Below are 25709 nucleotides of genomic sequence, written 5' to 3' on the forward strand. Positions count from 1 at the left end.
CCACCTTCCCAGTTACCAGTTCTAGGACCTCAGTCCAGTTTCTTAACCTCTCTAAGGTTTTGTGAGTGACCTTAGGAGGAAGTTGTAAGGAGCCAGGATTTGAAGCCAAGTCAGCTGGATGCCCAGTCTTTTCACTCCTACGAGTCACTGTTCCTCAGTGTGGGAGTGAGCTCCCCATGACGGGTGGTGTGCAGGTCAGGGCCTCCAGGAGCCTGCCAGGAAGGCTGCTCGCTGGGGCAGGGTGTTGGCGAAGGTCATGGGACATTCCACTCTCCCTCCACTGTCCACTTCGAGGGAGTTGGGAGGATTCTGAGATTCAAGTGCCTGATGTGGAACTCTGCTCCAGTGAGTGGGGCTAAGAGCTCAGCATGACCTCGAATCCTGGCCTCCCCTCGTTTTCCTCTGTAAAATGGGCCCACAACAGAATCGGCCTCCTCGGATGGCCGTGGGGATGAAAACCCTTCAGTGGCTCCTCACATATGGTCCGTTCCTGATAGGCAGCCATGCGTAGGATGTGCTTTCTCAATCATCCATCCATTTTTCACAAGAGCTGTGATTGGCCAGATTTTCTGTCCCAGGCAGGGTCTCCTCCCCACCAAGCCCCTGCTATGACTGCAAACAACTTCCAGGGGGAGTGGCCTGCTTCCAGCGGGGTGGGTCAGTCCGCGTTCATCTGAGGAAGCAAGGGGCAGGACTGGGGGTCCTGCAGGACACAGGACAAGCTGCAGAGTGGCCCAGAGCAAGGGTGCGGGTGTGGCTGCTCTCGCTTATCTCCCTGCACAGTGGAGCTGGGGCAGGAGGGTGGCTAGGGCCCCGCTGCGTCCTCCTCCCTCCACACAGGAAAGGTTGGTACTGTCCCTCCTAAGTCAGCCCCAGCTTCCTGAACTCTCTGGTGCTTTCAGGGGACAGCAGAGTCCCCCAAGTAACAGGGATTTTAGACGTTGTCTTCTCCAGCACCCTGCCCAGAGCAGAACCTTCTTGGCAAGCTTTTCTAGGCCCTGACCTGTACAACTGCTGTGGCAGTGAGCTCACTCTCACACTGATAAACTGTGGCAGGGAGTGGTGGGGAAAAATGAACATCTGGCTGACTCGGGTTCAAATTCTGGCTCCTCCACTTACGAGCAATGTGACCATGTGCAGTTTGCTTACGTGTAAAACGAGGGGACTGGTGTTCACTATTATTGCTGCCTCTGCTGCTGCTGCTGCTGTTACTATTATAGAGCTCATCACCTTTCTCCAAGAAAAGCTGTGATTCCCAGGATAAAAAGGATGCTGTGTGATTCACACCAAGCCCTCGACATCCCTGGGCCTCTGCTCCACTCCCAAAGCTCTCCCTTTCCAGGGAGGTTTATGCCTCAGCTAGAGATAGAGACCAGGGGCCAGAAGCGATCTCTCAGAAAGGCCCAGAAGCCCACCCATCAGCTCAGCCTCTGTCCTGACTCCCAGGACCTGGGATGCCTCTACCCCAGCCTGGCCCCTCTCCGCTGGGTCCCTGTCCATGAATCGGGGTGAGGAGGGGGTAAGTCTAACCGGTGGTCTGACAGTATCCACCTACAACTGAAGCCCAGAGAGGGACAGGGACTTTCCTGGGGTCACACAGCAAGCTGGCAGCAAAACCAGAAGTTGCACCCACCCCGTCTAATCAAACCTCATCTTGAACCCGTGAAAACTCTCAGCTGGTTGTACGCAGCACAGTAGGAGCTGCCTGTGCTGAGGAAGGAACGGAATCCAGATTCATGGAGCCATCCCTGTGTCCCTGCCCCCGGGGAGCCTGCAACCTCTTCTGGCAGAGCTAGGTTTGATCGAGCACTTGCTATATAGGCCGGGTGCTGAGCCTCCTGTGGGTATGATTTCCTGCCTTGAGGCAGAATTTCTGAGATGAGATGACTGAGGCTCAGCGAGGAACAGTCGCTTGTCCCTGAGACACAGCATTTCCTGAGCACCACTGTGCACACTGTTGGATCCCCACTGGGCTCCGGGCGAGGAGACACTTGGGAACAAAGACTCCCAGCGGAAGCCCTGGCTGCAGCCCACTGGTTTCCAGCCCTGGTTTATTTAATCAGCGAGGCTCCGTTTGAGGCTGTATTGTGGAGCTGAAGTATCCAGAGCCCCAGGCAGCTGATAAGAGGAATTGTTGCTTTTTCTGGCTCAATTATTAATTAAAAGTTTCCTTTTTCAGTTTTAAAGTGATCTCTCCTTGTTGTTTTCTCATCCCTCATCCTCCCTCCATGCAGACAGTGCCCCGACCCCTTTTGTGGCTAGTCCCCTTGCTGCCAGGCTGGGTGGGCCAGCCTCCTTCACGGGATCCTCGTTGTCTTCCCAACACAGCCCCCTGACCCCCGCCAGATCAGACACCACACTGTTCATGAGGGCCTCTTCCAGGGGACTCTATCCCATCTGTGTCCCATCCTATGGAGGGGACACATAGACACTGGGTGGAACCCTGGAGGGGATACCAGCCGCTAATGTGCTAAGAGGCCTAGACAAGTCACTTTCCTTGTCTTGGCCTCAGTGTTCTCATCTTTGGGGGGAGATGGGATTCCATCTGCCCTGGGGGCCTCCCAGCTCTCAAAAGATCAAGAATTCTGTCTCAGGGCTCAGACCTGATCCAAGAATTCCGGGGAACAGCTGCCTGACTCCTGCCCTGTTCCTGCCCCCTCCTCATGTGAGCTGGACCAGATAAGCTTGCACATCTGGCTGGAGAGGGGACTGTTCCACACATCTGGCTATGTGCAGATCCTCCCTGGGTCCTTCTCTGTCAGTTTTCCCAAGGGCTGTGGTCCATACAACTATTTCTGCCCAAGTGAGAAGAGCATGTGAGAGGAGAGTCTGAAGACCTGGCTATAGGGACTTGCCCATGTGTCTCTGTATTCTGGCCTCAGTCTCCATGTCTGTGAAATGGGTTAGCTGGCTGACCCCCATTCCCCAAGGTCTCTTTAAAAAGGGTTTAGATGTACCACCGGCCCCATTCCAGAATAGTAGGGCCTATAGCTGAGACCACCCATGTGAGCCCTCTGCAGAGCCATTTCAGCAGGCACGTTGCACAGGGGTGACCCTTCTTAGGGTGACAGTGGGAGGAGGAGGGAGCCCCTTCCCAGGTAAGTGGGAGCAAGAGGGAGCCCCCAGCTTGTGCAGAGAAAAGCCCAAGGTTCTGGGCAGCCCTGCCTCCTGGTTCCCAACCCAAGGGAGACCCCTGCTGTCCACTGTGCTAGTCCCTTTTTCCTATTCCAGGGCCCCCGAGGACCAGACGGACCAGCTGGGGAGCAAGGGTCCCGGGGTCTGAAGGTAAGACCCCCATGGCCTACCTTGCTTCTCTCCTTCCATGCTGGGTCAGGAATCCAGGAACCAGGCCTCACAACCCCGTCAGCAATAGGCCCCTGGCGGACAGCCAGGAGTCCCTGAGAGGCTGTAGGGTAGTGTCTGAGAGCTCATCTAGCCACTCCTCTTGCCCTCTGCCTGCCTCCACCCCACCAGCCCTGAGCATGGGCGCAGGGGAGGGAGAAGGAGCTTTGAGACTGAGAGTGAAAGTGAGAGAAAGCATGTGAATGAAACAGCGTGGAAGTGTGAGAGTGAGGAGGAATCACTCGTGACCTCTGGCCCCTTCCCGGGACCGCCAAAGCCCTCCAGGGTCTCTGAGAGCTGAGGCTGCTTCTATTGCCCTCAGGAGCATGGGGTCCTTGGTCCTTGCCAAAGTACCTGGTGACTATGGCGAGCCACTCCCTTGCTGGGTCGTAGTTTTCCGACCTGCATCCTGGGTTGCATGATCCATGGTTCCTTATATCTCCCGTGGGAGTGTGGGTCCCTTCTCTGTGAAGGGGCCTCCCAAGTACCCTTCCCACCTTCAAGGGCTTTGCTTCCTGTAGGGACCTCCAGGACCGCAGGGCAGACTGGGCCAGCCTGGGCAGCAGGTATGTCACACCATGGCTGCCAGTCCCCCTTCCCACTTCCTGCTTTGTGACATGTGCCATTAATGAACCCAAATGTGCTTCTAGGGTGCGGCTGGCGAGCGAGGGCACTTGGGTGCTCGAGGCTTTCCCGTAAGTAGCACTGGTTCTTAAAATGCCATGGGGCTGTGTGGGGAGACAATAGCCCTTCTAGCCAAGTCCCCTCTTGCTCTGGAAATCCCAAAGGCTCTAGTTGCCTACTCCCTTTACTGAAGACCCTTCGGCAGGTCTCTGCCCCTGGAACTCAGTCTCCCCACCCGTCACTCAGTGCTGTGACGGCTTGACTGAGGCCAAGGGCACAGGTCGGGGAGAAGGCCACAGAGGGACTAAGCTCCCCTTTGTTTAACTCTGCAGGGCATTCCGGGTCCTTCGGGCCCGCCAGGCACCAAGGGCCTTCCAGGAGAACCGGTAACTGCCCTCTTTTTGCATCTTAGTGCACCTGCGGGTGTGGGCCAGTATTCACACAAGGAGAGAGGTTGGCGAGTGACCATGCTGGGGCTGATGGGACAGGCCTTGGATGGTGGAGGGAACGCTGGCCGGGGGGCTCTGGAACTCTGGGTCGAGGCTAAGAGTTCTTGCCCTCCAGCCTAAGTTTTCTTGCCAGTAAAATGGGAATAATGGTCCCTCCCTTGCCATCCGGTCCTGAAGATGAAATGAGAAAATATGTCTAGTGTGCTTATCACAGTGAAAAGTGGAGGGAGATGTTTTGGTGGGAGAGAGAAAGAGAATAAACTAACAAACTGAATGGGAACTGCAGAGCCCATGGTGGCTGGAGGGGAGAGAGCCGGACATGGGCCAGGCAGGAGGAGGTCCCGCCACGGAGAGAGATGTTACCCTAAGGGCAACGGGAGCCATTGAGGGGTTTGAAACAGGGAGGCCCTTCAGAAGAGCTCACCGGAAGCTTGGGTTTGGCGGGGACAGTCTAAGTGTCGGGGAGCCCCATGAGGAGGCTGTGGAGTGGTGCTGCTGGAGATGGAGAGGAGAGGATGGACTCTCCGGGGGCTCAGGAGGAAACGTCCCCAACAGGAGGCTCCTGCCCCTTGGGCCACGCTTCAGTCCCACACGTTGAGGCCCAAGTAGAGATGCTCTTTTGAACAGTGGGTTGACCAGGGTGAGGGTGGGGGTTTCCAGAGGTGGATCCGAGGTGGAAGGGTGTCCAGGCAGAGGGAACAGAGTGAGCAGGGCTCCAGAGCTGCAAGATTCCTGAGCAGGAGAGGGCCTCACTGAATTTTAGGTCGATGAGTAGGAGAGTGTACAGATGGACTGGGGGGGATCCTAGGGGACAGCATGGCCCAGGATGGAGGCCTAGGGTCTGTGGCTGCTCACTCTCACCCACCCCTCCAGACTGCATTATCAAGCCTGAGACCCCAGATAGGGCCCAGGCTAGCTTCTCCCAACTGTCTGTCTTGCAGGGCCCTCAGGGACCCCAGGGACCAATTGGCCCTCCAGGAGAGATGGGACCCAAGGTGAGTGCTGAGGGACTGTTATTTGTTCCATGGTGCTGCTGGGGAGGTATCAGCAACTCCGAGACTACTTCCTTAGGGGACCCTGGCCTGGCCTGGGCAGGTGGCCATGTCCTGTATGCTGCAGAGACTGAAGGCAGAGAAGGTAGATGTACCCTAATGGCATATGGGGAGGAGCTGGGCTTCCAGGCCCAGGGGCAGTAGGTGGGATGCAGGGGTCCCAGGAACTTCATGGGGAGTTGACAGTGCCTTTTTTTGGCACCAAGGAAAGCAGCAATGCCCCTACCCCCACACTGCTGGGACTTCACCCCAGCCCAGGTTTGACTGTAGAACCAGCCCTCTTAAGGTCATGTAGCAAGGAGCTTGGAAGGGGCTTCAGACACCCCTGTTTTATCCAGAGGAGAAAACTGAACTGCAGAGTTGATGCAAAGGCTGCAGCTATTCCAATGGTTATAAGTAGGACCCCTTCCTGCCCTTGTCTTCCTGGCCTGGCTCAGACAGAAGGGCTGGAATCACTCAGCCCTGGACACAGCATCTGCTGGCTTCCTCTCCTGGCCTTATACAAATCATGATATTTTCCTTCTTGTGCTTGCCAAGGGGCTCCTAATGTGGTAAACCACACTCTCGGGGAGGGAGAAGGCTGCAGCAGCCTCTGGGTAGCCCTGAGGTTCAGCAGTCTGGGCCCAGTCAGCCCCCCTCCCCCAGTCCCAGCTCCAAGCTCTGAGACAGCTCTGTCTCTCATGCTGTGTGATCTCAGCATGTCCCTTGCCCTCTCTGAGCCTGCCTCAGTTATCTCCTCCCTTACAACCAGGGGCCAGTCCTTGGTCTAGGGGAAACCAATAGCATTTTCTTTCAGGGGCCGCCGGGTGCAGTGGGAGAATCGGGCCTTCCTGGGGAAGCCGGGATGAAGGTGAGGTGGGATGAAAGAAGAGCAAAATGCCTTACTGAAACCAGCTCCCAGCTGGTGGCCACGTCCTCCCCACAGAAGGGAAATGGGCCTTTCTTGTGTCCAGGATAATAGGTTCTCTGTGCACCTGGCTGGGGAGCGGGTGGGTCCTGGTGATGGCCACAGCAGAGGGCCCGGCCAGCCCAGATTCCTCACCCCGCCCCTGCCCAGTAATGTTTTCTCTGGCACCTGCGCCTGCCCATGCTAGGTCAGCAGTACCTCCTGGCCTCCCGCGATACCATCTGCATTTCAGCACCCGTGGTGCCCCTCATTACCTGCTGGGAAACAGGCGCCCATTGATACCTGGGCTCTGGGGAGACCCCCCTCTCCTCGCCACTGTTGGAATAGGATGCTGCTCCCTATATAGGCCCTGGAGCTGAGAAGCGATGCTGGTGGCCTGGGGCATTGTTGAGGCAGGGCCTAGGGGAACCCTGGAGGGGCTGTGGGACTTGACGCAGATCATCCCCCTTTGGCGTCTCGCAGCCATTCCGAGGGAGTTGGCCCAGACCCGGGACGATCAGTCTTGGCTTAGTTCCAGAATCCTTTGCTGAAACAATGCAGCAACCCACCCCATCTATAAAACAGACAGAAGTGGGGCTGCGGATCAGTGCAGAGCTGGGGCCTCAGAGTTCTGCCTCCTCCTTGTGCCCCAGACACCAGCAGGGAGGGAGTGTGGCTTGGAAATCCCTGCAGGAGAAAGACCCTTTTGGGGTCTCTTGGGAACGTGGGTGATAGTGATTCTGGCTCATTTAGGGCCTCTTCCTTGTTGCGTTTCTCGCTAAAACTTTCAAGGAGAGTAAAGGAAGTGGCCAGTCAGAGTTGCCATCTCTGCATCTGAAACGCTCTGGAGCCAAACTACCCGGGTTTAGATCCCGAACCTGTCACTTAGTAGCCATGAGCTCGGGCTAGTTACTTAACCCCACAGCCCCTTGGTTTCTTCATTTGTAAAAGAAAATACCTTTTCTGTTGGGTGGTGACAATTAAATGTGTGCAATAAAAAGGCACAGTTGACCCTTGAACAACACGGGTTAGAACTATGCACATTCGCACATGCGGATTTTTTTCAATTGACCAGTGCAGTTCTAACCGGCGTTGTTCAAGGGTCAGCTCCGGGGTTGAGAATCCGCGAATGCCCGGTGATTGTCGTTATATGCCGATTTTGACTGTGCCCCTCCCCCCCTGCATTGTTCAAGGATCAGCTGCCTTCAGGACAGCTCCATGTAAGTGTGAGCTGTGATGATGGTGGTCGTGATCCCGACATGGCCAGGGCTGACTTGGAAAAGGGGCTCTAGTTGGCATTTTATAATTTCTCTTTGGTTCTTGGGAAGGAGCTGCCCCAGCTCACTAGCTCCCGCCGCGAAATCAGAGCTGGTGGCGAGGGCTGGGGCTGGCCCTACCCACCCCCAAGGACTTGTGTTTGGTTTCTTCTAGGGTGATCTTGGGCCTCTGGGCACCTCTGGGGAACAGGGCCTCATTGGGCAGCGGGTAAGTCAAAGCAAATTTATTCTCCCTGGAAAGCCACCCCCAGGGTGTTTGGCTGGGGGGAAGGGCTTTACTCAATCTCCCTGCACCTCAGTTTCCTCACCTGCAGAAATAGATCATGGATCTCTACAGACTCATCCAGTCTCTCTTGGTGAGCCAGCAATTTCCACAATGTAGAGGTGCTCTTTAAAGGAGAGCATTTAGTGTTTCAAAATGTTTGGGACTCAGTAAATGCTCAGTGCTCTCTGTTGCACCATTGACAGTAACATTTCCAAGGCTCTGGGAAAGCCTTCCACCAAGAAGTTGGTTTCGTTGGGATTAATCCAGGGTCTCCAAACTTATTTGACATCTAAGTGCTTTTTTTGAAAAATACCTATTATTACCCCTGAAAACTGTTCCATAGAAGGTTACAATCCCTTTCTCCAAAAGAAATCTACAAAGCTTGTCTTTCTCTAAGAAGCCTTGGCATGCCTCTGTGTCCACCCCTCTATGCTCTGTGCCCAGTGATAAGGTCCCTGCCTGCATGTGGACCACTGGGGAGCTGTGAGGGATACAGAGCAGGCACCCTCTAACACCTTACAGATGAGCAGGTGAGGCCCAAGCATGAGGGGGAGTTAGTGTGGTCCTCAGTTCATGGGGGCACCAAACCCCCAAACAAAGTCTCCTTACTTCTCATCTTTCCTTTTTCCCAATGCCACATACTACCTCTTCCGCAGAGTTGACAGGGACTCCCCAAATTGAGTTAAGACACAGAATGAGAGGGGAGGCCACAGGGCAAGAGAGGATGAGTATGGAGCTTGAAGCCTTGAGATGGCAAATCTTGTGTGTCAATGACGATTGGTCAGTACAGTCTTCTAGGAATACCATGTTAAGAGGAGCCATCTAGGCACAGTAGGAAAGATAACGAAAAGTGCCAGGCACTTTTCTCAAGACACTGGGGACACAACAGTAACAGAAGGCCTTGTCCTTATGGAGCCACATTCTAGTGGATCGATTAGTGATGTCTGCCATGGGCACAAGATGGGTGGAATCTACACACCTGTCAGGTCTTTGCCATCCCTGCATCTGATGACTTCTTAGGCCCCTTCCAGCTCAGATGCTGAATGATTTTGAATTCTAAAAGCAGAGAATGACCCAAACTTAATTTGACAGCCATTTAGAGAACTGAGGAGTCCAGAGGCATCTCTGAAGCTAGAAGGGCAAGCAGGGAGACTAGCTGAGGGTCAGGAGGGGGCTCAGGGTCTGGGTATCTTTCCCAGACTTGCTGGTAAGAAAGTCTGAAGGCTGGCCTCATTTTCCTCATCTGAAAAATGGGATTCCACCAAGGAGTTCAGTGAGGGCTCACTCCAATTCCAGAAATAATATCTCCAATGACTACCATTTGTGGTGCTTACCCTGTGCTTTGGAGGAACCCTTAGAGGAAGTGGGATGAGCCCCATTTTCAGATGAGAAAACAGATGCCCATGGGGGCTGGGTAGTTTGCTTGCGGTCAAACCACCAGTGAATGGGAAGCCCAGCGCGGGCATGAGTTCTGCCTGACGTCAAAACCTTTCTCAACCACTAGGCTGCACTGCCTAGTCCAACCACGTGTGTCCAGAACGGCTCCATGACCAACACTTTCTAACTCGAGACCTCCTGCAGCCCCCACCCCAGCCTGCCCTGCAGACGGCAGGCTTTGCTTGGGGTTCTGCCCCTCCTTTCTGGGAGCCGAGTGGGTGCCTCAACTCTCCTGCTCATGCACTAATTCAGCCACCCACTGTGTGTGTGCCAGATGCTCCAGGACCCCACTGCCTGGAGAGCAGAGGTTGGGGGTCCTGCTCCAGGGAGCGGGAGGAAGTCAAAGCACGTGGGGCCTGCTCCCCAGTAACGTCTCCTCTTCTTTTCCCACTATCCTTTCCAGGGAGAGCCAGGCCTTGAAGGTGACAGTGGCCCTGCAGGGCCCGATGGGCTGAAGGTAAGCGTGCAGTCTCTTCTGGTGCAGGCACTGGGGAGGAAGGGGTGTTTGGGAACTGCTTCTACCTGTGCCCCCACTGCCCTCTCATCCGAGACCTAAGTTTTCTTCCGGAGGCACCGTGTTCCCGTAAAGCGCTGAGAGCTGATGTCCAGCTGATTCCCATTAAGAGCAGGATGGGTGAGGGTGAGCCCTGGCCAGCTCCCGTCCCCCACCCTGCCCGTGGTTCTCCACCCTGCTCAGGCAGCTTTGGGGACAATCCCCACCCTCCATTTCTCCCTGCTTCCCTTCTCCTCAAAACTGCAGTGTCTCTTAGCGACGGGTGGTACCTGAACGCCTGTTTTCTTTATGGTGTTGGTGGAGAATCACCTTCATGGTGAAAACAACCTCTGGGAGGCACACAACACTTTATAGTTTGTTTATACAGTGCTTTTATGCTGATTTTCTCCTCTGAGTTTGCTGACACCTAGCTGATGGTGACGACAGGTGGCAGTAACTCTTAGTCACAGCTAACCTTTATCCAGCAGGGAGCTGGATGTTGGGCTAAGCTGTTTACACAGAGTATCTCTTTCGATTCTCACAGTAACACCTTGCTGCTTATTTTACAAATGAGGGGGTTTGACCAGGGTCGCACATGTACTGAGAAGTATCTGCAAGATTGGAAGTTAGGCAGCCTAACCCTGGGGGTGAGGAAGGTATTGGCCCCTGACCACAAAACCTTTAAATTAGAAGGAACCAGAACCCCGTGCTCTGCCACTGACTTACGTGTGGTGTTGGGAAGTCTCTGCCTCTCTCTGGGCCTCAGTTTCCCCATCTGTGAATTGAGACTGTGGATCTAGACAACTTGTAAGGCTCTTCCGAGCGTTGGCAGATGTCCTAGGATGTCAGGATTCTCCAGGTGGCCAGGAATGACAGGCCAGAAGGGGAATCCTGGAGCCAGGGGGATCTGTGAGACGGCCATCAGGGCCAGCCCCTTGTCTCCATGCCAGGCCATGCTTAGAATTGGAAAGTCTCACTGGGAAGGGACCTCAGAAGTCAACCTGCCCAGTCCTTTCCTGGTGCCCAGATGTGCGCTGCACTGGCCCACACCTCAGCTTGGAGTCTCCCTTTTTCATCTGTGTCATCTCTGGACCCCCCTATTAGGAAGTCCTCCCTGGCTGAGCTAGAAACTGCCCCAGTAACCTGCCACACCAGCCCCCTGAGCCCCCAAGCCCAGGCCCCAGAATGACTGGCCTGCAGTGCGTGCTCTCAGGGGTCCTGTTCCCATGTTCTGGCTTCATGCCCTCTGAACCCACTCTTTCTCCTGGACACGCACCAGTTCATCAGTGCCTCTCGTAAAGTGTGGCGCCGGGAAACAAAACTGGCAGAGACTCTGCTTCTCCAAGCCTACTCCCCAACCCACCCCTGCCTCGTACCCAGGACTTCACACTCTCTCCCAAGGGCCTCTGTGAACAGTCACAGCGGAGCCACCTGCAGCTCGGCCACAGGTCCCACCGGGGCAGCCCTGATGGACGCGGCCATCTAAGAGGGCACTGCCCTGTCCCTCTGCGGCCACAGCATATGCTGCCCTATGCCCCTTGAACTTGTTCTGCCCACAGGGCCCAAGGGCAGCAGTCCATGCACCCCCAGGGATGTGGCAAGTGCTATATAAGTGCTAGCTGCCATCCACTTGACAGAGGGGGTGTTCTGCAGCCAGTGAGAATGAGAAGCACACAGAGCAATGGGAGAACGTGCTCAGTAGTGTAAGACATTAACAAAAAACGATGGAAGCATGCAGTCTGGTTGGATTATGCCTCTGAAGCTTTGTTTACTGCTAACCGGCTTCCTCGCCTTGGAATAGTTGTTCCACGGCTCTGAGCCTGGTACATAGCCATCGAAACTGTTACTTCTTACTTGTTATTAATGTAAACTGTTTTCGTGTGAGCAAAGGTTGAAAATGCCACCCAGAAAAATGGAAAAAGTTAGTTCTGAGAGGCAGAATTGGGTGAAGTTTTTTCAACCTCCTTTATTTCAACCTGTTATGATTCTTGTCCTGTCCATATGTCTACGTTGGCGAGAAACAGCCCTAGTCTCCCAAACGTACTCCCTTCCTGTGAACTTGTGAGATGGGTGTGGTCAGGGTCCTCTCTTCCCTGAGCCATCCCCTTCCTGCCCAGGTTCAGACACTAGAAACCGCCATGTCAAGGCTGTTCCCTGTGCCAGCGGGCCCATGCCAGCCCGACCCTTTTGGCAGCTGGGAGAGCTGTCAAGGAATCCAGGAATTGGTCAGCTGTGAACATCTGAATGGAGCCCTGAGATTCTGGCCCTCGGCTAGCCTTGGTGACTAACTTATTCTTTCTCTCTCTCTTCTCCCCATGCCCTTCCCACCCAGGGAGACAGGGGTGACCCAGGGCCTGACGGTGAGCGTGGCGAGAAGGGCCAGGAGGGACTGATGGGCGAGGATGGGCCCGCCGGCCCTCCTGGCGTCACTGGTGTCCGGGTGAGTGGGCATGCCAGCACTTGAGGTTCCTGGGGGGCGAATAACACTTGTGTCTGTTCAGACAGTTGGGTGGGAGGAGTTCTGGTAGCTGCCACCAACGGGTCTTGTGCTATGGTCCTTCCTCCCCTGCCTAACCCTCCCATGGCTCTTGAGTAGCATTCCTCTCCTTAGCCTGGCTGCTGTGCCCGCTACAAACCTGGCCCCTTCTGACCTCATCCTGCCCAATCCCGACATTCAGCCACACTGAATTTAGTAGGGAGAATTCAGCAAGAGGGGCACTGGTCCTGATTCTCCATCAGTAACTTGCTGTGTGACCTTTCACTTGCCTTTGCCCTCTCTGGGTCCCCCTGCCCTTGGTGTGATGAAGGATTTGGAAGGAATGTGTGCTGAGATCACTTTGAGTTCCAACGTTCCAGGGACCCTTTCTTAGTGAGCTTTTGAGTATCCTGACTATGGAATGGGCAACAACATATGGCAGAAATAACCCTGGACCCAGAGTTCAAAGGTTGAGGTCAGCTCAAGCACCCACTTTCTGTATGACCTTGAGAAAATCACTGTCTCTCTCTGAGCCTTGGTTTTCTCATCTATGAAGAGTCAATGAAACTTTGGATAAAAAAGCACTTTATAAAATATACCAGAAATATAACAGATTGTCTTTATGGATTTGGAGGAGGAAATGACTAGAAGCTAATGGTGATGGTGATGATGGTGGTGATGGTGGTCGTAGTGATTATGATGGTAGTGGTATTGGTGGTCATGATGATTGGTGGTCATGATGATGGTGGTGATGATGGTGATGGTGGTGGTGGTGGTGATGGTGGTGGTGATGGTGATGGTGATGGTGGTGGTAGTGGTGGTGATGGTGGTGGTGATGGTGGTGGTGATGGTGATGGTAGTGGTAACGGTGGTGGTGATGGTGATAATGGTGGTGGTGGTGGTGGTGATGGTGATAATGGTGGTGGTGGTGGTGGTGGTGGTGGTGATGGTGATGGTGGTGGTAGTGGTGGTGATGGTGGTGGTGATGGTGATGGTGGTGGTAGTGGTGGTGATGGTGGTGGTGATGGTGGTGGTGGTGGTGATGGTAGTGGTGATGGTGATAATGGTGGTGATGGTGGTGGTGGTGGTGGTGGTGGTGATGGTGATGGTGATAATGGTGGTGGTGGTGGTGGTGATGGTGATAATGGTGGTGGTGGTGGTGGTGGTGGTGGTGGTGATGGTGATGGTGATGGTGGTGGTAGTGGTGGTGATGGTGGTGGTGATGGTGATGGTGGTGGTAGTGGTGGTGATGGTGGTGGTGATGGTGGTGGTGATGGTGATGGTAGTGGTGATGGTGATAATGGTGGTGATGGTGGTGGTGGTGGTGGTGGTGGTGATGGTGATGGTGATAATGGTGGTGGTGGTGGTGGTGGTGGTGGTGATGGTGATGGTGATGGTGGTGGTAGTGGTGGTGATGGTGGTGGTGGTGATGGTGGTGGTGATGGTGGTGGTGATGGTGATGGTAGTGGTGATGGTGATAATGGTAGTGGTGGTGGTGGTGGTGATGGTGATAATGGTGGTGGTGATGGTGGTGGTGGTGATGGTGGTGGTGGTGATGGTGATAATGGTGGTGGTGATTGTGGTGGTGATAATGGTGGTGATGGTGGTGGTGGTGGTGGTGGTGATGGTGATGGTGATGATGGTTAGTGATAGTGATGACCATGGTGGTGATGATGCTGGTAGTGTTGATAGTGGTAATTGCAGTGACAATGGTGGTGACAATGGACGTGGTGATGTGGGTGGTTTCAGTGGTGGTGGTGTTATGGACATTGTTATGTCCATATTTTGCTGTCACTCCCAATTCTCATATACTGGAACTAGAAAGAGGTTCACGGGGGCCAGACTGAGTGTGTCGGGTGACAGAGGTGGTGAGAACCCTGTATTTGAGTCTCTTTGGCATCAGGACTGCAGAACTAGTATCTCCCACTCTGTGGCCTGGAAACAGTTGCGTATTTAAAAATAGAATTTTATGAGCCATCAGGGACTTTCCAGAATTACATCTATATGGATGGGGGCCCAGCGAAAGTCTTCATTCTGGCCCCATAGCCTCACCCCACTGGATGTGCCAGCCCTTACTCAGGATTTCCCACACCATGGGAGCTGCAGAGGGCCTATCAGAACAAGAGGCCGGCTGCCGGCCCTGTCTGGAGGGAGACTCCGTCTCTCTGGTTCTGTACTGAATACTTTGACACTGACTCATTTCTCCTTCTGACAAGGAATCGGCCATTGCAGTCACCTCAGTCCACCAGCAAATTCTACCAGCCCTGTATCCTGATTTCACAATTCCCCAACCAGGACCAGCCTAGGCCATGGGTACCCAGAAACTGAGGATCCATGTCTCATGTCTAACCTGGCTGGGTGGCCCGTAGACAGTGCCTTCATCTCTGCTGAACCTCAGTTTCTTTAGTTCTAAAATGGGATAAATAATCCCTTCCTCCCCAGCCCTATGGTGAGAATTGAATGAGACACGAGGTAGAGTATAGACATAGTGCCTGGCCATGTGTTGCTAACCATATGTTGAGGCTGTGATGATTGTTAGTGTTTTATTACTGGAGGAGCAAGAGAACTTGAGAGACCAATTGTCAAGTCCATTGCTGTCCAATAGAAACAGAATGTGAGCTATGTGTATAATTTAAAATTTTCTATGTCCAATAGAAACAGAATATGAGCTATGCATATCATTTAAAATTTTCTAATAGTCACATTTTAAATAGGTAAATAGATACAGGTTAAATTCATTTTAGTAACATTTTATTTAGCCCAATATGTCCAAAATACTAACATTTCAACATGTAATCAACATAAAAATCATTAATATGATATTTTGCGTTTTTGTACTAAGTCTTTGAAATCCAGTGTGTAGTTTATACTTCTAGCACATCTCAATTCAGATACTATATTTTCATTAGAAAAACTTGGTCTGTATTTAGATTTCATAAAATAGGCAGTTGCAAATGTAGATTCATACCCCAAGTTGTTCTAAACATACTTAAGAGTTGCAATAACTGAATTGTTCATTTTAAAATTTCATTTTAAGTGAATTAAAATTTCATCGGATTAAGAATTCAGTTCCTCCATCACAGTAGCCACATTTCAAATGCTCAGCAGCCATATGTGGCTAGGGGCCACTGTATCGGACAGTGCAAAGTTAGTTCAAGACTTTGTGTTAGAGGTGGGGAAACTGAGGCACAGAGAAGGTAAGAGACTTGTCCCAGGGTCACATGAGGACTTCAGCACCGGGATATAGGGCAGTCTATGCTTCGTCCTACCAGGGCCACTGCTCTTCCTTCCTGAGGGTCTCAGGGTGCTCTGACCAGCAGTTCCCTTTGGGACACTCATCTCCAATACACTTTTGCCATGTTTTGTCTTTTGAGCAGACTTTCTCCCTTGTGCCGAATCAAGGTCGGCCTCCCTATAAGTTCCATCCTCTGGCCATCCTCAGGGAAGTTGCTGAAATCTGCAGACAGGAATCAAGTCCATCTGGGTTAGCCCTTCCTGCCCTTCCATCATAATTAGTCAGTGCCTCCTCTTCGAATACAACGCCTATTCCAAAATGGAAGCGTCACCTCCTTCATCCTCCAGCATGTGCCTCTGTTAATGCAGCCAGAGGGATTGAGTCAAACCAACTCTTTAGTGCCAAGAATATAGATGTTCTTCCCAGATTCCTTTGACGTTTGGGCCTTGAAGGGACTGTCCTCTGGGGGGCAGTTCGGATGTTCTTTCCAAGCCAGAAATGCTGCCTGCCCTACCTACCACATCCCTACCCAGAGGGGCTCAGAGTCGGGACTCTCTTCTCTCCCTCTCTTGCTCTCTCATCTCTTACACACACACATGCACACTTGCAGTCACTCACCCCCACTGACCTGAATTTCCCTGACTACTGTGGAGACAAAGCCAGATTGGCACCCCTTGGAGCAGGGCAGGGGAGAGCGGGTGTTTGGGGATGCCTTTTAGGCAGGAAGGAGTATCCTGGGTACCCCAATGGGACAGTGGGGGTGGGAAGCTGACCTTCCCAGGACAATGCCCCTGGGAGGAGCACTCTGAGGAGCCCCTCCAACCCCTTCCCCTGAGAGAGGGGGACCCTGTCAGTGGGATGTGAGCTCAGGGCTTGTCAGAAGTGACACCCGGCATGTCAGAGATGAGAGATGACCTAGAGCACCTATCCTGCCTGCCTCACATGACCAACAGGCACCCTGGGCCCTGGACAGGGACTCAGACAGATCTGCAATGGAATCAGGGCCTTGCCATGGACCAGAAGGGGCCCTGGGCAAGTCGTTTCACCTTTGGGCACTTCTACTGACACCATCTATAGGAGGGGGTCTGAATCGGGCCTAAGGCTCAGGGTCACTGGGAGGGTGGAACGACGCACAGCAGGCACATGGAGAGAGCTCAGTGAAGAGCTACTCCCATGGGGACAGTCTGAGTACCTAGCAGTAACCATGACAACCACCATTTATCCAGCACTTCCTATGGGCCAGGCACCTGTAAGCATGCTACTGTATCACCAAGTTGAACCCTCAGCGCTGTGAGGCAAATATGACCACTGTCCCCACTTTGCAGACAAAGACGCCCATCACAGGAAGTTAGGTCCTGCTCAAGGGCACACCGGTAATGGTGCAGAATCAGTTTTGAACCCAGGCCGTCAGCTTCCAGAGCTAGGGCTCTCATGCTGCATGGACCTGCCTCCATTGTCCCTCATTTCTCATCTTTCTCTTTCCCTTCTTCTCCCGTCAGGGTCCTGAAGGAAAACCAGGGAAGCAAGGCGAGAAGGGCCGGACCGGGGCCAAGGTAGGATCCTCCTGCCATGATCAACCGTGTCCTCCTCCCTCTCCCCACCGCCCTCCAGGGGCCTGGTAACAGCCTGTCTTTCCTCGTACTGCAGGGTGCCAAGGGCTACCAAGGACAGCTGGGTGAGATGGGCACCCCTGGAGACCCCGGACCCCCTGGCACCCCAGGCCCTAAAGGGTCCCGGGGCAGCCTGGGACCAACGGTGAGAACTCTCTGGGTGGGGTGGGGTGGGGTCAGGCCTGAAGCAGAGGGGCCCAAAGGCAGAAAGGGAGGTATTGCCTTTCCCACTTTGGGCTGAACACCTGGGTGTGCATTGTCCCTCCACTTCTTTTGAATCACGGATCCCTTTGGGAACCTGCAGAAGCTGCAGCCCCTCTCCTGGAAAAGCACACACAACACAGAGTATTGCTTGCAATTTGAAGGGGTCTGTGGGTCTCGTGCAGACCCAGGTCAACAAGCCCTGCTGTTGGGGTGAGGAAAGGGAACCAGACCCTTGGGCATATGTTTAATTGAACAAGTTTTCCCACTGGAAGTGGATTCGTGAGGATCAGGGTGAAGCTGCCGCAGCTCGCTGGGTGACTCAGAGGGGATCCCAGGCCATTGCTGGCCTGCCCTGAAGGAAGGGCCTCTGAGGGATGTGACAGCTGCAGGGGGAAGCGAGGGAGAGGGCAGACGAGGATGACGCGGCACCTCCGAGCTACCAGAGTGTGCTGGTAAACAGCTGTGCTGGTCTGTGGCACTTGCCCATTTCTGTGGTGGAAATGCTGTCACCAGGGTTGATTTCAAGCTACCAACATGACGTCACTGAATGCGAGGTTGGGAGGAGACACACAGTAGCATTCCGTTATCTCGTATTTCTACTACACAGATTGAATAGACTTGATAACCTCCTGAGCATAGGTAATACATAGAAAATGTAAAATAATTAGGAAGGGGTGAGTTTTAAATATTTGTCATCTTTGTTTTTGATAAAATTGTTTTAACTATCAGTTCATATAATTTAATTTTTCATAGCTGTTCTGTTTAACAACTGGCTCTCGTGGGCTCTCACGAACCACTGGAGCCGGGAGAAGGAAGGGCTGGGGGAGGAGGGGAGCTCCAGGGGACAGGGGCTGATGCCACTTGCTCTCCATCTCTCCCTTTGGCCTGGGTTCCGGGCGGAGTGGACGTGCCAGGCGGCTGGGCTGAACTGGGCTGAAGCCTGGCGGTGAGACCGAGCTTGAGTCCGTGCTGCGAGAACCACACTGCATACCAACGCCCGTCTCCTCCTCTCGTAGGGTGCTCCAGGACGGATGGGAACCCAGGGAGAACCGGGACTGCCTGGTTACGATGTAAGGAGATCTCACCACTCCATCTCTCTGAAACTCTATCCTGCAGGCCTACGTCCTCTGCCCCCACTACCTCTCAGCCTGCGGGGCAGCCCGTGAGCCATTGTAGATTCATGGTCTCACCTGTCCCAGGGAGCCCTAGTCCCACAAAGGCTAGGGGTAAAGGACCACTGGTGGCCAGGTGGGCGTGGGGTGGGCAGAGAGAGGTCCTCCCTCTCTGTGTCCTTGATGAGTCCTTCCTCCAGTGGGGGGTGCCCTATGTCCTCGCCTCCGTGCAAGGGAAGGGCCTTCGCCCATTTTGCATCCACGTTAACACCCCATTAGAGGCAGCCGAACCAAACGCACATTACACATCTGGGAGACCAGGCCTCAGAGAGGCATGGGGCTTGCTCAGAAAGGGAAACTGAGGTTTGGGGAGGTTAAAGAACGTGTGTGCATGGCCTGACAGCTTGTTAAGTTAACAGTGGGATCCAATGACTAAAAGAGATACAGTAGGCAGGGGGGAGGAGGAGAGAACAGAAGAGAGAGAAGGCTAAAGAGATGGAAACTGGAAGGGGGTGGGTGCCTGGAACGCACAGAGGAATCCACATGTGCAGTTCAGTCCACAGCCTGGGAAAGTCCGCTGAGGCAAGCATTCCGCCCCTGCCCCTGCTCCGGGGGACACAGCTGGCTCTCTTGAGATCTTGTCCCAGGGCGGGGCAGGTAGAGTCCCCAACCATCCAAGTGGGCCCTCCCCTTAGAAGTATATCTGGGACCCACATGACACGGCTGGGCGGGCAGGGCCCAGAGAGGCACGGGGCCTGCTCAGAGTCACACAGCGAGTTGGGGCAGAGCGAGGACCCAGTTACACAGCCCAGTGTCTCCATCTCTAAGTTTCCCATGCTTCATCACTTGGCCCTGCCAAGTCCTCGCACCCCCATGCTCTCACCTCCTGCCTTGTCTTCTTGTTTCCTGCAGGGACACAAAGGCATCGTGGGACCCCTTGGACCTCCTGGACCAAAGGGTGAAAAGGTGGGTGTTTGGCTGTGGGAAGCAGCTGCTCTCTGGTATCCAGGCTGGCAGGAGCAAGCCCCTGGGGCACTGTGGCTGGGACAGTGTGGAAAGGTCATGGCAGGCTCACCCCTGCTCATAGCACGGCCAGCAAGGGCGCAGGAGCCATTAGACCTCCATTCAACATGGATGTATTGGGTATCGTCTCTGTGCCCGGCACCAAAACCAAAACGGACACAGTTCCTGCTCTCCTGGGGCTTCTAGTTCAGCAGGGGAAATGGACTTCAGTCTTCTAATGACTAACACTGTATAATTCCATCATCTCCATGAACGTGGGAATGGAAGCCTTGCTGGGGAAGGAAATGCCCCAGCCAGAGCCAGGGGAGGCCTTAGGGAGGTGCGTGAGGAGAACCAGCATTTCACGGCCAGGAAGCAGCGACCGAGGCAGAGGGCAGGCATGTCCATTCCCCACCCCTTCGCTCCAGATTTGGTAGAGGAAAGGAGCTGTTAGAAGGACACTTGCTGATTGCTGCGCTCTGCCCCACTGCGCAGGTGGGGACGGAGGGGGCCAGAGGTCCAAGGCATCAGGCCTGAGTCACATCCCAAGGCAGGGCTCAGCTGGCCCCGGGGCTTATCTCTCAGTCCTACACTAGAGGTTCGGAGTCCCTCCTTCCTTTCCTCCCTCCTCTCCTGATGGCTCAGCTGGAAATTCTCCCGGCAGGCGGCTGCTCCTGTCTCCTTGCCCCCGGCCTCCCCAACCCTTCTTTCCTTTGCGGAGTCAGCTCTCCACTAACTACATCCCGCTGTGAATGAATCACCCTAGCCTGGCTTGCTGTTCAGCTGGCCCATCTCTCCTTCTTAGAGAAGAACAGATCTGCCGTCAGAGCGAGCCACAGGCTCTGACATCCCACAGGAAGCTGCAGAAAGTGCTCTTCAGTATGCAGGGTCCCTTCTCAGCCTTTGTAGTCTGCCAGGACTGATGCAGGAGGGGTTAACACAGACTGTAAAAAAGGGGGAGCCTCCTTTCTGGGCCATCGGCAACCCCAGAAATAGTCTGCTGAGAATGGGACCCAAACCCCAAATCTGCCCTAAGTCTGCCGGGGCCTCAGGTGGGGCCCCAGGATTCCCTGAGCCTTGATTGCCTCATCTGTTAAGTGGGTGGGTACCTTGGGAAGGCTAAGCATGACATTACCTATATGTCAGCCAGATGCATTTTCTGACTTACATGGTATTATTAGTTTGCTCACGCATCCAGCTATGCAAAAGGTATTTATGGATTTGTAATGATTTATTTAGTGTGTTCTTGGCCCTGAGCGGGAGGCTGTGGAATAATGCCCTAAAGAGCACAAAAATAAAAATAGTCACACAAATGAATAACCAACCACAAGCTGGGTGGTACTGGCAGAGGAGAGAGTAGGCTCCCAGGGAGACCCCTCAAAGCACAAGGGCTATCATGTGCAAGCTCTTTCCCTAGGATTTCTCCCTAATCCTCGCCATGACCCCAACAGAAGTATCAGTGTCCCACATGACAGGTGGGGAAGCTGAGTCTCCATGATGCTCAGGAACTAGCTCAGGAATAGTGGGAGGGTGGCAGGACCAGGATTCAGACTCGGTCTGATGCAGGCCCTGCTTCTCTAGCTGGAAACAGATGCTTAGATGAACGAATACACTCTTCAGCTTGAAAATCCCTTGTGGGGCGTGTGTCTACAAAAGTGGTGACCAGAGGGATTGAGGAGATGGGATGAGACTCTGGGAACAAGGAGAAGGGTGACGGGGGGGTCTCCACCAGCTTTCTGATGCTAAAAATACATCCTCAAACCACAGCCACAATGTGGGGAAAGAGGGGGGAATCTCTATAGTCGGCTTTTGGCCCAGACTGCTCCTTGATTCCTGTGTGGGCTTGGCTAAGACCCTTCCTTCTCTGGGCCTCAATTTCTCCATCTGTAAAATGGGGCCAATAGTCGTAGTGGCATAAGGGTACTGTATGGATTCTGGGAAACAATGTATGAAGCATATCTCATGAAGTGCCTGGCACATTGAAAATACTAGGTAAACACGGCCCCCTTCCCCAAAGCCTCCAGTCCAGTTACCTTCCTCCACGGCGGGACAAAGAGCCACAGAAAGTAGACAGAGCAGGGAGGGAATCCCCACTCCCTGGGCTACCCTCCTCAATACAACTAGTTCTAGGCCTGGGGCCAAGTCCCTCCCATCTTCAGCCTCTGCCTACAGGAGCCACAGAGGCCCTGGGCCAAGGTGCTGCAGCCGCCAGCCCTGGGGACTGATTCGGGCCTGGGACAGGCTCCAGCCCCAGGCACGGCTCCCCTTTCTTCTGTCTCTCAGGCCTCCCCTTCATTACCTGCAGACAGTGAGGTAGCTCAGGGGTAGCCTGGCTTAAGCCCCCTGCCCAGAATGTACGCCCATGGGAGGTGACACCAATTGTCTGGGGCTGGAACATTCTGGGCCCCGAAGTTCTGCCACTTGCAGTTCCGCATGTATCTTCCTTGCAGCTGGCACATGACGTCCAGCCACCTGTCCCACAGGTGGACCAGGGCCCAGGGTGGCCTGCCATGGCCCAAGGACATCTGCTCTAAACTCTGACTACTTCCATGCCATACTTCTTCCCTGCTGTTGTTATTCCCAACAACCGCGATTTTCATGGCCGTCTACTGAGCCCCTACTCTGTGCAGTAGCGGGCTGAGAGCTGAATGTGTCCTTCCTCCCCGGGTCCTCAGAGCAGCGCTATGAGGCGTTACAATCCCATTTGCAGGCGGGAAACTCTCTAATGGACAAGATCCCCGCGGTGGCCCCCTGCTGAATGTAACCTGGGGCCGCCCAGGGCCTTCTCAGGGGCTACAATCAAGAGTAGGAGGTTCAGCCTCAGGCTGATCCTTGGCCCACGTTCTCCCAGAAGGGTCAGAGAAAGGGACTCTGAATAACAGAGCGGCTCACATCAGCTCTCTGCCACAGTGTCCTCATCTGTAGAATGGGGATAATAATAGTGTGCCTGCTTCATAGGTGGTTGGGCGGGCTCAGTGAGTCCCTACGTCCAGCCCGTGGCAGTACCTCTGTATGCCAGCGGTTAGAATTATTGTCACTCCATGCTGAGCGCCACGCAGGGACTTCTGCATCGTTTCATGGAATCCCCACCACTCCCTCACGGGTCTCACCATTGTCCCCTTCACCCCACTTCACCCCCATCCCTCAGCTGAGAAGAAGAGCTCCGAGACAGGAAGTCACCTACTGAAGGTTTGAGCACCTGGTCCTGTGCAAAGCCGGGTGTGACCAGGGTCTCTATTGGAGTGACATGGGTCTCACAGCCTGTGGGTACCCAGTTGGGGCAGGGTAAATCACACTGTTCTGTGTTCCACAATCCTGGTCCCACACCCAGGTCTGGCTCGGACCCTATGTGTGCCCTGTCTGTCCCTAAGGAGGCTGGACTTCGTCTCTGATGAAAGCCCTTTTGGCCTCAGTGTGGAGTGTCTGGAATTTTCCAAATTAACCAGGAACACGAGGTTTGTTCTAAAGCTGCTTCTGTATCCACAGGGGGAGCAGGGTGAGGATGGCAAGGCTGAGGGGCCCCCCGGGCCACCTGGAGATTGGGTAAGGCTCCCCCAAATTCCATCCCCTAGACCAGGCCAAGGTGGAGCCCAGACTCCTGCTGTGTGGGGAGGGGGAGGCTGAGCAGGGGTGAGGTTGCTGTGAGTGCTGCAGAGGTATGGCCAGCGAGGCCCAGGTCAGAGAGCCCCTGGACCTGGTGGCCCATATTTGTTCTTGTCCTTGTTACTCAGGGCCCTGTGGGTGATCGAGGAGACCGTGGGGAACCAGGGGACCCAGGATACCCTGTAAGTATCAGAGCTCCTCCCTGCTGGCAGCCGGGGGAGTGTTCTAAGAGGGCATTCCCCAGCTCCAAGCCCCTGCAGCCTGGAATCAGAACAGCCTTCACCAGGAGACAAGTCCTTCCTTCCACCATTAGTATCCAGGCTTGAAGCACAGTCCCGTAAAATAGGGCTCAGGGTGTAATTCATGCTGAAAGGGGAAGGATCTGTGACCTTTCCTGACAGAGGGAGAGGATGAGGTTGGGAGAAAGAGAGGTCCCTCCCTTCTGAGGCCTTCTGTCTCCCTACATGTGGCTGGGAATGGCTCTCCTGGCAGAAGCAGTGGACAGAAGCAGGACACAAGCCACTGAATGGGAACCAGGCCCTCACCAGGCTCTTTACCGCCCCTCTATCCTCGTGGGTGGGGTCATTATTTCACCCATTTTGCAGATGAGGAAGCTGAGGCTCGGGAACAATGACACATGGCTAGAAAGAGCAAGGGCTCCCCAGGGCTCTTCCAGGGTGGAAGTTGCTCTGGCCCCCAGCCCCCTGCAAGGTGGGCCCCCTCACCTGTCTGTTCTTGGCTTCTAGGGACAGGAGGGTATACAAGGCCTCCGTGGAAATCCAGGCCAGCAGGGCGGACCCGTGAGTGCTACTTCCTGTCCTGTCCCCCTCTTGCCCTGAAGAGGGTGGAGCAGCTGTGGGGGAATTAAAGAACTGGGCCTTTTAGAGTTTAAAGAGACCCTCCCTGCAGGAGGGCCTGGGGCAGCCCATTCTGGTTTCTCCTGCCCTGACCCTGGGGGCACCCCCAGAGCCTGCACCCCCAAACCCCTCCCCACCCCTCCCCCTCCAGGCGGAGACTGGCCACCCTCCCCGGGAGAGAATCCTGGGGCTGCCTTGCGTCATCTCACCTTGGTTTGCAGGGGCATCCGGGACCCCGGGGGCGGCCGGGACCCAAAGGATCGAAAGGGGAAGAGGTAAGAGGGCCAGGTGTCCACATGGGAGACTGAGGGCCTGAAAGGGGAAAGACTGGCCCAAGCACACAGCAAGGGGAGGTAGGGTGGGAGGGGGGTGAGAAAGAGAAGGAACCACAGGGAGGATCAAATGGACCAGCCAGCCGTGGGCTCCAGCTCCCACAGGGAAACTGCTAATGCCGAGAGGCTCTGCAGCAGGGGAGCCGGTGAGGGACCAGCCCAGAGCAGGGTCAGTGACACTGCTAGGTTGCAAGGCCAGCTCTGCCCCTGGGCGTCCAGGCCAAGGCGCTTGGGCCCATTGGCAGATTCAGATGCTGAGGTCCTAAAGGTGGAGGAGCAGGGCCCAGCTGCAGAGGGGCCCATGAGCTCAATACCCCTCAATTCTAGAGCTCCTAGGGCTCCTTCTCCAGGCAGCCTCTCTAATGTGCCCCTTGATTTTTCAGGGACCAAAGGGAAAGCAAGGCAAGGCTGGGGCGCCAGGACGGAGGGGGATCCAGGTAAGTAACCCGCAGCTGCTCCTCTCCCTCCCACTACCCTGCCCTCCCAAGGAGTCCTTACCAGCTTCTTGTGTATCCCCAGGGCCTGCAGGGGCTGCCAGGGCCCCGGGGCGTGGTGGGGAGACAGGGCCCTGAGGGTGTCGCTGGACCAGATGGGCTTCCTGGCAGGGACGGTCAAGCAGGCCAGCAGGTGAGCAGGACTCGGGGTTAACAGATGGCACCTCCATTTGAGATGGGGGCAGGGGTGTGCTGCCCTGGGCCAAAGGCCAGAGGGAGCAGCTTTGGAAACTTGAATGGGGCAGAACCAACATTCCCGGAAGTGGCCTGTGTGAGCCGTCGCCTCATCCCTGGGACCTGGGAGTGTGGCCCTCCTGACTGTCCCTCGTCCATCCCAGCACCCAGAAAGTTGTCGCCTGCCCAGTGGATGAGCTTCTGGTTGTTGAGATCCCTCCCCTTCCCTATTTGCGAGTCCTCGGCTGTTCTTACCCGCTGGTCAGCCATCCTCATAACACAGGCGGTATGACCTCCATCCTGGAGCTGGACCTCCCGGTCTCCAGCTCCATCTAGAGTCCACCCAGGCTTTGAGCCATCCTGCCTCCTTGGCTGCATTTCCTGAAACATGAGAGACCGTCCTTTGCTCTCTTTCTTTACAGGGGGAGCAAGGAGACGATGGGGACCCTGGCCCCATGGGCCCTGCTGGGAAGAGAGGAAATCCAGGCGTGGCCGGCTTACCTGGAGCACAGGGGCCCCCAGGATTTAAGGTCAGACACCTATTAATCTACCTAGTCACCCTTCACCCTTTCTGCCTTGGGACTAACTATAATGGTATTGACTACAATGCTGACGTGGGCACCCATGTCTCAGGGCCTGTGTGAAAATGGCGTCCATATTGTTGACCTTCCTCAGGGGTTCTTGTTCCAAACTTGAACCTGACTTAAAGGATAGTTTGTCCAGGTGCTATAAATACCGCCCCTTACCAGGCCCTCATCCCGCAATTGGTTGTTGAGCTGTCCTTG

At 54.6% G+C, this 25709-nt stretch overlaps 1 protein-coding gene across 5 annotated transcripts in view; it reads left to right on the top strand.

Moving 5' to 3' along the window:
- Positions 1-25709, top strand: part of COL27A1 (collagen type XXVII alpha 1 chain) — a 135643-nt gene that overhangs the window by 93882 nt on the left and 16052 nt on the right. For all 5 annotated transcript variants that reach the window (XR_004424630.1, XM_033122637.1, XM_033122638.1 and 2 more), the window contains 20 exons: positions 3232-3285; positions 3864-3908; positions 3993-4037; positions 4299-4352; positions 5357-5410; positions 6264-6317; positions 7785-7838; positions 9736-9789; positions 12158-12265; positions 17036-17089; positions 17184-17291; positions 18367-18420; positions 19375-19428; positions 22951-23007; positions 23196-23249; positions 23814-23867; positions 24146-24199; positions 24640-24693; positions 24776-24883; positions 25347-25454. Coding sequence is in view for 4 of the 5 variants with exons in the window: in XM_033122637.1 (XP_032978528.1) it covers positions 3232-3285; positions 3864-3908; positions 3993-4037; positions 4299-4352; positions 5357-5410; positions 6264-6317; positions 7785-7838; positions 9736-9789; positions 12158-12265; positions 17036-17089; positions 17184-17291; positions 18367-18420; positions 19375-19428; positions 22951-23007; positions 23196-23249; positions 23814-23867; positions 24146-24199; positions 24640-24693; positions 24776-24883; positions 25347-25454 (1281 nt within the window). In the remaining variant the exon portion in view is untranslated. The remainder of the gene's footprint in view (positions 1-3231; positions 3286-3863; positions 3909-3992; positions 4038-4298; positions 4353-5356; positions 5411-6263; positions 6318-7784; positions 7839-9735; positions 9790-12157; positions 12266-17035; positions 17090-17183; positions 17292-18366; positions 18421-19374; positions 19429-22950; positions 23008-23195; positions 23250-23813; positions 23868-24145; positions 24200-24639; positions 24694-24775; positions 24884-25346; positions 25455-25709) is intronic.

Source organism: Rhinolophus ferrumequinum, chromosome 12, assembly GCF_004115265.2.
Source record: "Rhinolophus ferrumequinum isolate MPI-CBG mRhiFer1 chromosome 12, mRhiFer1_v1.p, whole genome shotgun sequence".
NCBI lineage: Eukaryota > Metazoa > Chordata > Mammalia > Chiroptera > Rhinolophidae > Rhinolophus > Rhinolophus ferrumequinum.